The 13809-nt window shown below is 40.2% G+C and overlaps 1 protein-coding gene across 9 annotated transcripts in view; it reads left to right on the plus strand.

The window, feature by feature from the left end:
- The window catches only part of ehmt1b (euchromatic histone-lysine N-methyltransferase 1b), a 31474-nt gene that overhangs the window by 11454 nt on the left and 6211 nt on the right, over window positions 1–13809 (plus strand). For 7 of the 9 annotated variants that reach the window (XM_057359591.1, XM_057359595.1, XM_057359592.1 and 4 more), the window contains 18 exons: window positions 972–1059; window positions 1286–1782; window positions 1958–2114; window positions 2717–2853; window positions 6066–6224; window positions 6333–6401; window positions 6532–6649; window positions 6879–7016; window positions 7340–7485; window positions 8100–8243; window positions 8404–8630; window positions 11077–11271; window positions 11385–11467; window positions 11548–11654; window positions 12398–12520; window positions 12671–12772; window positions 13405–13509; window positions 13606–13760. In XM_057359591.1, the coding sequence (XP_057215574.1) occupies window positions 972–1059; window positions 1286–1782; window positions 1958–2114; window positions 2717–2853; window positions 6066–6224; window positions 6333–6401; window positions 6532–6649; window positions 6879–7016; window positions 7340–7485; window positions 8100–8243; window positions 8404–8630; window positions 11077–11271; window positions 11385–11467; window positions 11548–11654; window positions 12398–12520; window positions 12671–12772; window positions 13405–13509; window positions 13606–13760 (2750 nt within the window). The remainder of the gene's footprint in view (window positions 1–971; window positions 1060–1285; window positions 1783–1957; window positions 2115–2716; window positions 2854–6065; window positions 6225–6332; window positions 6402–6531; window positions 6650–6878; window positions 7017–7339; window positions 7486–8099; window positions 8244–8403; window positions 8631–11076; window positions 11272–11384; window positions 11468–11547; window positions 11655–12397; window positions 12521–12670; window positions 12773–13404; window positions 13510–13605; window positions 13761–13809) is intronic. The other 2 variants (XM_057359590.1, XM_057359589.1) reach the window with 2 other exon arrangements.

Genomic DNA, 13809 nt, shown 5'->3' on the forward strand with positions numbered 1-13809 from the left:
ATTGGGGCCTATTTTTGGGCCGCTCCACTTCTTTTCAAGTCCTAACTTCTTATTTTTTCCATGGTGATCAGAAACTCCTCACCTGAACCAGGAATTGCTTCAAATGGTTTGTTTTGCTTCACCTGCCATAGCGGGAGGGATATTCCACATGGGCTTGTATCAGATTCAGGATCGGCCCAAGGGAGAGAACAGCTGTGACTGTCTGCTTCCAATGGACCAGCAATGAAAGCAACAGATTTGACAGAAAGAGAGGGAGATACAGATAAAGAGAGAGGGACTATGAGAGGGAATAAAAGCAAGTGCATGCCGAGCTTTGGCATTCTTTGTATTTATTATGTTATCTCTACTCATGTTGGTTAATATTAGGATGGCATCACACAATTAAAAATGGAGTAACGGCTGATAAATTTTCAATAATGTTGGGGGGGAAGTTGTGTGTAAGTGTATTATTAGGTGTTTGTGGAAATCTGTTGTGGATTGCAGTGCTTGAAGACCTCAACTCGAGTGATTGACAGCACAGAGCATTTCCCCCCAGCCAATCAAATCCCTTGTTATTCAGATGTTATTTATACTGAACCATTGGAGCTGTGGTGAATCCTCGCACAATCCCAGCGGATGACTGTTTCTTTTCTTGTTGGCAAGGAAACTTTAAGGTGTTTTTGAAACGTATGGTTAAAACTAAACATCCATTTATTTTTTGATTGGAAGAATTATTTAGCACTTTGACTTGCTTCATTGCCACATGGTTTTGACAGGCTATTTCATCTGACTTGAAATATGTAAAGTTGACTTATTAGGCTTTGTGCAATCTCTGCCCTCTCTTTGTCTAGAATAAAACCCTGTTTTCTGTTAATTCTACGATATTCTTGTTTGGATAACATAGGAATCCATTTCTAAAACAATTCAAAAATATATTTTATTGCATCATTCATGAAATCGTATTGATCCAGTGTGTGTTTGCATGTTTTCAGCCCTCCGGTTTGGCCAATGGGAATTCGGGCAAGAGGGAATCCATGAAGTCAGAGGGCACGAAAGACTCACACAGTGATCAGGAAGAGGGTAAATAATACATTAAAAATAGTTTGCTTTTATACAACTAAACCAAATAAAAATGTTATCCAAGTCTCTATTCATTCGTGCAGTTATGTGTCAGCCATATAGATAACATTCTTCACATTTTGACATTTAGAAACACAAAAAATGTGAAGTCACTGAACGTAAGCTCTAGTGTATTTTTTCACCTGAGCTTTCCCATTGTTTACTGTTCTTGTTTTCTGTGATGTAGGTGGAGATGAAGACCACTCGAACGGGCGAGCAGACCCCCTCAGAGAGGCCACCGAACTGAACGGGACCTATGAGAACACGGACACAAAGCGAAGCGAGCAGGACCTCTCTACGCAAGGGTCATCGGTCAGATCTTCAGCCATGGAGAACGGACTGTTAGACACTGAGTTGCCTCATGGCTCTACGGTGGGCAGTAATGGATTTATCCTAAGCAAACAGCAGGAGGACACCATCTCTTCCCCACACAGGACTAACTGGTCCCCTGTTGGGGGTTCCACATTGGGGCAAGGGACTAAAAACATTCCTTCTGCACCTTCTACGTTACAATCTCCAGACCAGTGCTCTCCGAAAACTGACACAAACCCAGGACCAATGCAAACAGAAAGACGGGCGGAAACAGAGACTAAAAATGGCATAGTGTCAAATGCGCCCCCGCCTGTAACGATACACCGTGCACGCAAAACGATGTCAAGGCCGGCCTCGAATCAGACACTAAAGGTAACAGACAGACTATGTGCCAATAAATTGTAAGAAGCAAGCTAATCATGAGGCTTTTGCACTCAACCATGAAGATCTGAAATGCATGAGAAGCAATTCAGTTCTTGTTTTTTTGTCATTTAATACTCGTGGTGGTCATGGATGTTTTAAAGCATGTTTTATATTCCTGCTACAGCTTTTAAATAGGGAAAATAAGGCGCCAATCGTTGTGAAAGACGACAGTGTGGAGAAACCAGAGGCACTGCAGCCATCTCCAATCCAGAATCAGCTACCTCAAAGCCAACCTGATGCCACATCTTTACTGACCGCCACACCAACCAAGCCACAAACAGGTTACAAATTCACGTCTGTCTGAAATAATGTATATGAATAATGTACATAATAATGTTTTTAAAGTTCTAGTAAGTGTATAAAATTTAGCAGCATCTAGTGGTGAGGTTGCAAATTGCAATCCTTTCCACGGCTCACTCCACCCCTCCCTTTCGAAGCACTACGGTGGCTGACACAGAGCTAAGATGTCACGTTTTCGCTTCTTTGCCGAAGGAGATAACGTATTTACAAAACGTGCTCTGTAGAGCAGTTTGTCCGTTTAGGGCTACTGTAGAAACAACATGGCGAATTCCATGTAAGGGGACCCGTGGTGTATGTAGATAGTACTAGCTCATTCTAAGGTAATAAAAATATAACACTTAATTATGTAATGTCTTTATATACCTCTGAAGACATAGTTATGTATATTAAATTGCAATTGCTACAAAAAATTACACATCGGACCTTTAAGACATCAGTATGCAGAATACATACTTGGCATGACATGTATATTTATAGATAACTGACTTTGCAGATGTAGCTGTATGTTGTATTGTGGCTGTTAAAGTTCAGGGTAATCCAAGCCATATTTCTGACTTCCAAATCAAATCTCTCTTGCCCTCAGTAGCACCAGTGTCAAGGAAGAAAAAGAGGAAGATGGGAACATACAGCCTTGTCCCCAAGAAGAAGAATAAAGTCTTGAAACAGCGCACAGTTCTGGAGATGTTTCAGTGTATGTCCCAATCGTCATCCAACCCTCAGGTCAGAGCTTGAAACCCTACTAAACTACTAAACAAAAGATCTAGGAAAAATCCTTGTACTTTAAAGCAACACTAGAGAGTTTTTCAACCTTAAAATAATCTCTCTAAAATTATTTTAGTGTAGGACAACTCTTAACTGGACGAATTTTACTGCCGCTGCTACCTAAGCAGCCCTCTATCGGCTGAAATCACACTTGTAACTTTGATGTGCGGGTAGATTCACAAGCCCCGCCCATCACCTGCTTTACGGCATACATCACGTTTTACTCTTAGCCTGGGTGAAGTTAGCGAACAGCTAACAATAAGACGAATCGATCTACAAACCCGATTCCAAAAAAGTTGGGACTCTGTACAAATTGTGAATAAAAACAGAATGCAATGATGTGGAAGTTTCAAATTTCAATATTTTATTCAGAATACAACATAGATGACATATCAAATGTTTAAACTGAGAGAATGTATCATTTTAAGGGAAAAATAAGTTGATTTTAAATTTCATGGCATCAACACGTCTCAAAAAAGTTGGGACAAGGCCATGTTTACCACTGTGTGGCATCCCCTCTTCTTTTTATAACAGTCTGCAAACGTCTGGGGACTGAGGAGACAAGTTGCTCAAGTTTAGGAATAGGAATGTTGTCCCATTCTTGTCTAATACAGGCTTCTAGTTGCTCGACTGTCTTAGGTCTTCTTTGTCGCATCTTCCTCTTTATGATGCGCCAAATGTTTTCTATGGGTGAAAGATCTGGACTGCAGGCTGGCCATTTCAGTACCCGGATCCTTCTTCTACGCAGCCATGATGTTGTAATTGATGCAGTATGTGGTCTGGCATTGTCATGTTGGAAAATGCAAGGTCTTCCCTGAAAGAGACACGTCTGGATGGGAGCATATGTTGTTCTAGAACTTGGATATACCTTTCAGCATTGATGGTGCCTTTCCAGATGTGTAAGCTGCCCATGCCACACGCACTCATGCAACCCCATACCATCAGAGATGCAGGCTTCTGAACTGAGCGCTGATAACAACTTGGGTTGTCCTTGTCCTCTTTAGTCCGGATGACATGGCGTCCCAGTTTTCCAAAAAGAACTTCAAATTTTGATTCGTCTGACCACAGAACAGTTTTCCACTTTGCCACAGTCCATTTTAAATGATCCTTGGCCCAGAGAAAACGCCTGTGCTTCTGGATCATGTTTAGATATGGCTTCTTTTTTGACCTATAGAGTTTTAGCCGGCAACGGCGAATGGCACGGTGGATTGTGTTCACCGACAATGTTTTCTGGAAGTATTCCTGAGCCCATGTTGTGATTTCCATTACAGTAGCATTCCTGTATGTGATGCAGTGCCGTCTAAGGGCCCGAAGATCACGGGCATCCAGTATGGTTTTCCGGCCTTGACCCTTACGCACAGAGATTGTTCCTGATTCTCTGAATCTTTGGATGATATTATGCACTGTAGATGATGATAACTTCAAACTCTGCAATTTTTCTCTGAGAAACTCCTTTCTGATATTGCTCCACTATTTTTCGCCGCAGCATTGGGGGAATTGGTGATCCTCTGCCCATCTTGACTTCTGAGAGACACTGCCACTCTGAGAGGCTCTTTTTATACCCAATCATGTTGCCAATTGACCTAATAAGTTGCAAATTGGTCCTCCAGCTGTTCCTTATATGTACATTTAACTTTTCCGGCCTCTTATTGCTACCTGTCCCAACTTTTTTGGAATGTGTAGCTCTCATGAAATCCAAAATGAGCCAATATTTGGCATGACATTTCAAAATGTCTCATTTTCAACATTTGATATGTTATCTATATTCTATTGTGAATAAAATATATGTTTATGAGATTCGTAAATTATTGCATTCCTTTTTTATTCACAATTTGTACAGTGTCCCAACTTTTTTGGAATCGGGTTTGTAGTTCAATGCTCCAAGTCTCCAAACCCTCACCATGGCAGAGCCAGCAACAAAAAAAACAAAGAGGAAGAGAGAGAGAGAGATCGGACACGAATCAATATCTGACGGTGGCGCAAGCTGCAAGAGGCAACGGGTTGCAAAACGGATGGCGACCTAGCCTTCCTGCAACTGGATTTGAAAGTCTTATATGTACATTTTTTCTTACTGTCCTGTACTTTTGAGCTTATTAGTTATTAGGCTGTGCTCAGGTTGTTTATTGGCGCACTAACGTTACTGGTTCACAATTTATAACCGTAAGCTAGACTAGAGATAATGTAATGTTGCCGGTGTTCTGCCAATTTATGCTACCCATAAATTTGTGCTACCCTCGTGTTGTGATTGGGTTGGGGGAGGGGTTATTTAGGTGTAAGGTTGGGTTGGGGGAGGGGTTAGTCCTGTTTTGTATGGAGGTAGCAAAATTTGATAGGGATGCATAAATTGGCAGAACACCGGGTCTCAATAGCTTACGTAGCATAATCGTTACAAATTTAGTGTTACGTTTTAAGCGATGACTACGAAACCACAATAAATGTTGTATGGTCAAAAGTTGCTGATTCCTTAGTTCATGCACGTAGACTAATGTTATCGGTATCTATAGTTACTATGCTAGGCACTATTCCCATAGCAAGTTGAGTGTAAAGTGATTGCACCTATTTCACAAAGGACAATGCATGGTCGCGAGTGTGTTTCTGAAAATATAACTACAGAAAATGATTTTCGTTTGTTACTTACTAAACACATTCACGTCCATGCGTTGTGTTTTGGGTGACTGCTAATGTGCTATGTAGCTAACGTTAGCACGTTAGCTGTTATGTAGCTAGCACGCTATACATTAACGGCTAACAACCAGCTCCTGCCTCAGAATCTAGTTTGAGCTATTAGTATAGCCCAGTAGTACACCCCGCGGGAGCCAAAAGAGTGCTTTAGTACATGCACAGTTTATGAAGTGACATGATGTAACTGCGGTTTCTGCTTAGTCAACAAATTCAGGTGTATTGCCCTGCCCACAGGGAAGCTTATACAGCGACAGTATTTATGACACTGATAACAGACAATTGCGCTTATCAACCACATTGGGGAACCATAAGCAAAAGTTCTCTAATGTTGCTTTAACGTAATCTTTGTGTAGTTGTTGTTCAGAATGTGGTCTGAACTCTAAAGACGTCAGCATTCATATCTACTAATTTGCAATTCTTGAAGCCATTCTCAGTGCGTGCAGTCTCAGGGGTGGGGTGAGCTGATCTTTTATTTCTTTGGTTCGCAGCAGCCAAAGGAGGCAGTACATGTGAATGGAGAGAGGATGGAGAATGATTCTGACGAAGAGGAGTCAGACGAAGATGACACAGAGGATGAGGAGGAGGTGTCCACAGAGGATGGAGTCAAAACATCTCCGGACGAGTATCGGTCAGCTTCTGTTTCGCAGGTGGAAATTCATCCCAAAACGCTGCTAATAAAAAATATGAGCCAGGAAAAAAGTTTGTCATATGTTCTTCTGATCTTCTAATCTCTTCATTTGAACTTCCTTCAACAGGCTCTTGAGGATGAACAGGAGTCTGAGGAATCACAGGAAGGCGAAGAGGAAGGGGACGAATCCGATTTGGTCAGTTCCCAAACATTCTCTAATATCATTGAATATCATAAATACACTATATCCAATTTATCGGGTCTTGGGATAACTGTAAATACTTTGCTTGATTTTTTAAGTTCTTACAACGTTGCGTTCTCTCCAGAGTTCAGAGTCAAGCTTGAAGAAGAAATGGAAAAAGAAGGTCAAGGGAGATCATGCTTGGCTCCTGCCGTCAAGGAAACGCAAGAGGAAATTGAAAGCAAAGTCTGAAGGACTGTCTGGTACAGCAATTCTAGTTTAATAAATCAGATTAAATGATTTACGATGCTCCATATTACTCGTCCTCCACAATCCAAGTATTTTAGAAAAGTTTCTGATAAGTCTTTTCTAAAAAGTTCAGTCTGAAGAGCATGACTAGATGTTTTTTTAAATGTCTACTTTGGGGAAACGCTGACGTTTTTATTATCAGTTGTATTTATTTATTTCTGTATGTCTGTCTTAAAACTCCAGGAATGGACTCACAGTCCCAATCAGAGAGCCAGAACTCACCATCAGCCACTTCTGACAACAGGAAGGAGTATAGAGAAGTCTCGCTAGACTCTCTGAATCTGCCAGCACAGGAAGCCCTGCTGACATCTAAAAACACAGGTGATTTAAAAGAAGAAACCAAAAGAACATTTGTAATTTTACGCAGTGCCTTTAGTTTTCAAATGGCAGCTTAATCTCACACTGGTTACAGTTTATGTCCATCTCATGTAAAGCTCAGCCTCTTGAAAATAAAAGCATTTGTAACCTTTGTGGTGGACTCCATGTTGGCTAAAATGAGTCATCATCGTTTGAGACGCTTTACTGATGTAGTGCCCCCTGGTGGTTATGACTCAGAAATGTTGTGCTAACGTTTCAGATGTGCATCTAAACTGATTATTTTTCTTGAAAATTAGAGTCTTACTCTTAATGTTTGTGTTGCTCAGCTGTTTCAGGACCAGCCGAGAACACGGATGTCGATATGGTCCAGGAACTGCCCCTCTGCAGCTGTCGAATGGAGACGCCCAAGAGCAGAGAGATCCTTACCCTGGCAGACAGGAAGTGTATGGCGACTGAGAGCGTAGATGGCCAGGTGACATGACTGCTCTTGTGGATGTTTTAAAAAATGATATGATGGCTTTTTACATTCCAAGTACCATGTTCTGGAATGTATGTTTTTTTTTCTCGAGATACCATTTGAATGATTAATGGGTATATTTTTAACATGTGATATGACTTAAAGTGATAGTTCATCCCAAAAAATTAAATTCTGTTATTATTTACTCACCCTCACATCATTCTATACCTGTATGACTTTCTTGCCCTGTGTTTGACCTGTAAATGACTGCAGAACACAAAGAAGATATTTTGAAGTATGTTTGTAACCAAACATCATTGGCCCCATTTGACTTCCATTGTATGAACACAAAACCACTGAGACATTTCTCAAAATATCGTATGTTGTGTTCCACATTTAAAAGAGTCATATACAGGTTTTAAACAACATTGGGAGAGTAAGTGATGGTAGAATTTTTATTTTTGGGTGAACTGCCCCTTTACCTGTCCTTAGGGAAGGTACTAGGATTCATCTAATCGCTCAAAACATAAAACATGTTTTCTGTAAAATCATTAAATTTTGCTCTAGTTATTTTTTTTAAAAGCCAACGTTCTCATCTTCTCATTGGTTGCTTGTTGTCGTGAGGACAGCTGAGTCGATGTCAGAGCGCAGTGCTGAAGCACGAGATGATGAGGCCTTCAAACTCAGTCCAGCTGCTGGTTCTGTGCGAGGACCATCGCACTGGCATGATCAAACATCAGTGCTGCCCAGGCTGTGGCTACTTTTGCAGAGCAGTGAGTCTTTCTCTTTACCAAAGAGAAGAGTCGATAGGTTTTGAGATTTTTGTGAGATCTTGATCAAGTCAAGAGCTGAGAGCTTGATGTAATTTGGTTTAGATGAAGTTTACATATACGTAGCTTCCTGAGAGTCACACTTATTGTGCCCACCATTTAGGGTACCTTCATGGAGTGCCAGCCGGAGGTGAATATCTCCCATCGTTTTCATCGAGCCTGTGCCTCGGTTCTGAACGGTCAAAGCTTTTGTCCACACTGTGGAGAGGAGGTCAGCAAAGCCAAAGAGGTCACCATTGCCAAGGCTGATACGACCTCCACTGTGCCTCTCACCCAAGGCCCCTGCACCCCCAGCACTTCCGAAGGCAAAGCGGACACCACGACAGGAGGGTACGTGCCAAGCTCTTCATAAGATTTACGTGTAGTTCCTGGAACAACATTCCTGACAGATCGTAAGTTACTATTAACCTGTCATTTCTATCTTATTCTAGGAGTTATGGGTTGGGTGTGGCCTTTTAATGTTTGTAAGGAGTGTTTTTCCAGGACCAACAAAGACCCCAGGCAGGTTTTACAGCTGAGGCCAATGCTATATTTAGCACTAGATCACATTAAGCCTGCACAACAAAAATTGCATTAAAGAGATCGTTCACGCAAAAATAAAAATTCTGTCATAATTTACTCGCCCTCAAGTTGTTCCAAACCTGTATAAATTTCTTTGTTTTGTTGAACACAAAGAGAGATATTTGGAAGAATGTTTGCAATTTTCAGTTTCGGGACATCATTCACTACCATAGTAGAAAAAAATATTGTATATATTTTTTTTGTTCTGTTGAACACAATAAGATATTTTGAAGGATTTAGGAAAGCAAACAGTTCTAGAGCACCTTTGATTACCATTTACATTTTTCCTACTACGGTAGTCAGTGACGTCCCAGAACTGCTAAAATTCTTCCAAATATCTTCCTTTGTGTTCAGCAGAACAAAGCAATTTATACAGGTTTGGAACAACTTCAATGATGACAGAATTTTCATTCTTGGGTGAACTAACACTTTAATAATAACATTAAAATCTGCCATTGGTAACATTTTGAGGAAGATTGAGCACGTTTTTAGACAGAACATGTAGTCACTCATGCCTGAAGTTGGATCAGTGCAGAATTCCGGAAACATTTCCGATTTGATTCTTTTCCATTGATCATTAAAGATGTGATGAACTGGGCTTGTTTATTGGTTTATACTGTAGTATGAGGTCTACTTATGACGTTCGCGTGGTTTTAACATTTAAAAACATCAAAATCGATAAGTAATAGGCTATTTTCTATCCGGGTTTTGAGGCCAGCTCTACAAACGCTCGGTTTGAATGGGCGTTCCACCATGAAGGCTTGGAAGTAAACGCCCACTGCTATTATTGGATAGCAGTTTGCGTAGTAAACTTAGTTGGAGCCTTCTGTGAATTTGGTTAGAGACGAAACGTTTAGGTAACACATTAGCACCATTCGCAGGAGATTAGCATTATCTGGGGACCTCTTGTGATTTATAAATGACCTCCCCACATCAGTATTTCATGTGACGCATTCGCACGGGATGATTTTACTCAAATTTACTGACTTATTTCCCGGATGGGATGGCAAGGCTTTGCGTATAGTTTGTATAGCCTATAGTTGTATTGCGTTTAATGATATATGACCAAACCTGTCAGCATTTGAGACCCGTGATCGCGAACCGGACAAAAGATCACCGCGATCACGGGTCTCAAATGTTACGAGAGTTTCCATGATAAATAAACAAACGGGAGACTCCCGGTAACTTATGGATATGACCCAGCATCCAAAATAATTCAAAAAAACTTAAACAGCCTCCATTCGCAAACGGTGGATAAAACCTTAAAAAAATGATATATGAGCCCACCAAATCACAGAGATCCCGATTCGCAAGGGATTAAGATCACAGACAACCTCTGCAATTAATGCAAATGACTAGAGGTCCCCAGGTAATACTAATCTCATGCGAATAGTGCTCAGGGCATATCAAGCGATCTCTAACAAAGCAATAGTGACGCATAGTACAAAAATGTTTTACTCACATAAGATTGCTGCGCCATTCCTATCGGATCCAATATTGATGGCACAGCACTGCTTTTTAATTTTTATTAATTTTTTAATCCACAAATCCAGCGTCGACCTGTGCCTTGTTCACGAAGGAATCCTCGGAGAAATGAAACGAACAAATGCTCCATGTTTTTCTTACATGAGCTGAAACGTCTTTAAAAATAAACTTTAACCACGCATTCCTAATATCGGAATCTGAAGGAAGGTTATGCAGCGACTGTGTTCTTCCACAACCAGGGATGGCACAATATTTAGCTATCTTTAACGGCATGTTTGTTTATTGCTTGCTCTATCTGGTTCCGCTCCACTTGTGTTACTTCAGTTCTGTCATACGCGAACCAGTGGGCGGGGCTAGAGAAGTAGTCGTTGATATTCTCTTGTGGAGGCGGTGTTCAACCTATCAATGACAAGATAGGTGCATTCCAGAACCTGCCGTTCGCTGGGCCTGGTGTCAATAACAGATGTAATCTCAGTATCAAGGGGCGTTTTCAGTTCTGACACTTACATGATGTTCGCGTAAATACGATTCCCTCTTATATAACAAAAGCTCGGGTTAAAATTTTGGTTTTAATTCATGGCATCTTTAAGTCAAGAATGGATGGAAATGGTTGTATTTTGTTTAAATTGCTAAAGCAAACATTGATTTTGTTTGAACTATTACGCTTTGAATATAATTTTTGCACACTAATTCATTTGGATTTAAAACGTTAAATCACTGGTGTTTCCAGGTCCACTCGACTCTCTGTTCTTGGTGAGGGAAGAGCGGACAGCTCCATACCCAAACCTCCAGAGTCTCTTGAAACTTCTCTGTCTCCTGTGGGATCCAAATCAGTGACTTTGGGGGCAGGAATCGCTTTTGGACCTCCCCTAGGACCGCCTAAAGAAACTCTGGAAAGTGTCTTGCTGGCTTTGGATGCCGAGAAGTAAAGATACAGATCTGTTATTTATCTATCATTTGAGTTAAATCACCAATACCGTTTATTTACATTACAAACAAAATATAAACTTCTTACTAGTTGCATTTGTTCTTCTCAAGACCCAAGAAACTTCGGTTTCATCCAAAACAGCTGTATATTTCGGCCAAACAAGGTGAACTGCAGAAGGTTTTGCTGATGCTGGGTAAGAGATGGTGATAAATTAAATGATTTTGTCTGTCTTTGTCTGCTTTGTGCTGGAAACATTTCTTTCTGTTTACACAGTGGATGGAATAGATCCAAACTTTAAAATGGAGAGTCAGAACAAACGTACACCGCTTCATGTAGCTGCTGAGGCGGGACATCAGGAAGTTTGCCACATGCTTGTACAGGTGAGCGCTAAGCTGTCAAACTATTCTTTTAACTATGTGTTGATATTTTGAACTTATGGAAAGTTAATGTGTGGGTCTCGTTTTTGGACCTTTAAAATTTAAAGGGACAGTTCACCGAAAATAAAAATTCTGATTCAGCATCGTTTACTCACAACCCTTAAAGGGACAGTTCACCCAAAAATGAAAATTCTGTCATCAGTTTCTTCCGAACGTGTGTAATGTTCGTAAATTTGTTCTGCTAAGCACAAAGAAAGATGTTTGGAAGAATGTTTGTAACCAAATTGTTCTGGGGCACTATCGACTTCCATAGTAGGGAAAAAAACTACTATGGTAGTCAATGGTGCCCCAGAACTGTTTAGTTTTCACATTCTACAAAATATCTTTCTTTGTGTTCAACAGAACAAAGAATTTTATACAGTTTTGGAACAACTTGAGGGTGAGTAAATGATGACAGAATTTTCATTTTTGTGTGAACTACTCCTTTAAGTTATTCCAAAACCATATTACTTTTTCCTTTGAAGCACAAAATGAGATGTTATGTGGGATGTTAGTAACTGTCTTAATTTTCATTGTACGGAATAAATTTACTTACTGACAGTCTCAGTCCCCATTGACTTTCATTGTATGGCAGATTATGACTGACAGCCTTAGTCCCCATTCACTTTAAATGGAAATGAGACAGTGTCAAAATTCTTTAAGTTCTTTGTAAAGATTGTGTTTAAATCTCTAATCATATTTCTCAGGCTGGTGCAAACCTTGACATGTGTGATGCGGACCAGAGGACACCCCTGATGGAGGCATGCGAGAACAACCACTTGGAAACAGTGCGCTACTTGCTGCGGGCTGGAGCTATCGAATCTCACAAGGTCAGCTGAAACATTCATTGAAAATCATTCTGTTTAGTTCAAATTTCTGAAAACAACCCCGAAGGACCACTCATTCTGTTTCAATGAATTAAATGGTTAACTTCTCTTTCCTAAGTAAACAGTTCACATTCTGTTACTTTTTCTTTCCAGGATGTTGAAGGTTCGACATGCCTTCATCTTGCTGCTAAGAATGGCCACTTTGCCATTGTACAACATCTGCTGTCTACAGGCCTTATAGATATTAACTGCCAGGTACGGAATAGGTTTGTTTAGCATATACGACACGATTACATTTTAGCAGAATGCACCGTTTCATTAGTCACACTCCATTGGACGTACCTCAGAAAATTGACCTGTTTGCAAGACATCTGCACCAATGATTAAAAGTTGTTTGTTTCTCCACCCGTGTAATGAGTTTCTCAAATAGAAACAGCTTTATTTGTTTGTTCATTTATTTTGATGATACTGACATTTGAAAGACAATTTTCAACCAGATTTGTTGTCGAGACATTTCGCTAGTGTTTTTTGCACATTAATTACTTTGTGTAGTTTTTTGGTCATTTTGTAAAAACACAAACCCGAAAATTCTTCTGAGCAATATGAACGTTGGAAATGTTCAAGTGGTTTCTTTTTTGGTTCATAGAATCTAGGAAATTTTTCATAAACCGTTTATAAAAATGAATCAACACTAGTTTGTTTCGAAAGCTAAATTGATCAGTTTATTAAAATAATTATAATTCTTATAATTCTATAAAATTCTCTAAGCCTCCACTATAGTTGAATTCAGTTTTACTCTGGAGAATTTTGATCTAGTCTAATTATTTTCTGATAAGTCTGATGTATTTCAATTTTAATATAGAGTTCATGTTTCTTCTCTGTTTCAGGATGATGGCGGCTGGACAGCCATGATTTGGGCCACGGAATACAAACATGTTGACCAAGTGAAACTCCTGCTCTCCAAAGGGGCCGATATTAACATCCGTGATAAGGTTGGTTTGCCTTTAGATTAAAGTTACACTTTTGGATTAAAAAATGAATGTTGCTTCGTTTTAATTCACCATTGTAACTGTAAACCTACGTTCCAGGAGCAAAATATCTGTTTGCACTGGGCGGCGTTTTCTGGCTGTGTGGCGATCGCCGAGATCCTGCTGGAGGCGAAGTGTGATATTAATGCCCTCAACACCCACGGTGACTCGCCGCTTCACATAGCGTCACGGGAGAACCGGATCGACTGTATCAAGTGAGTAAAACTGTTTACTATATTTGACTGTCATGCTGATCATGGATGA

This window comes from Triplophysa rosa, linkage group LG19 (assembly GCF_024868665.1).
Source record: "Triplophysa rosa linkage group LG19, Trosa_1v2, whole genome shotgun sequence".
Classification (NCBI taxonomy): Eukaryota; Metazoa; Chordata; class Actinopteri; order Cypriniformes; family Nemacheilidae; genus Triplophysa; species Triplophysa rosa.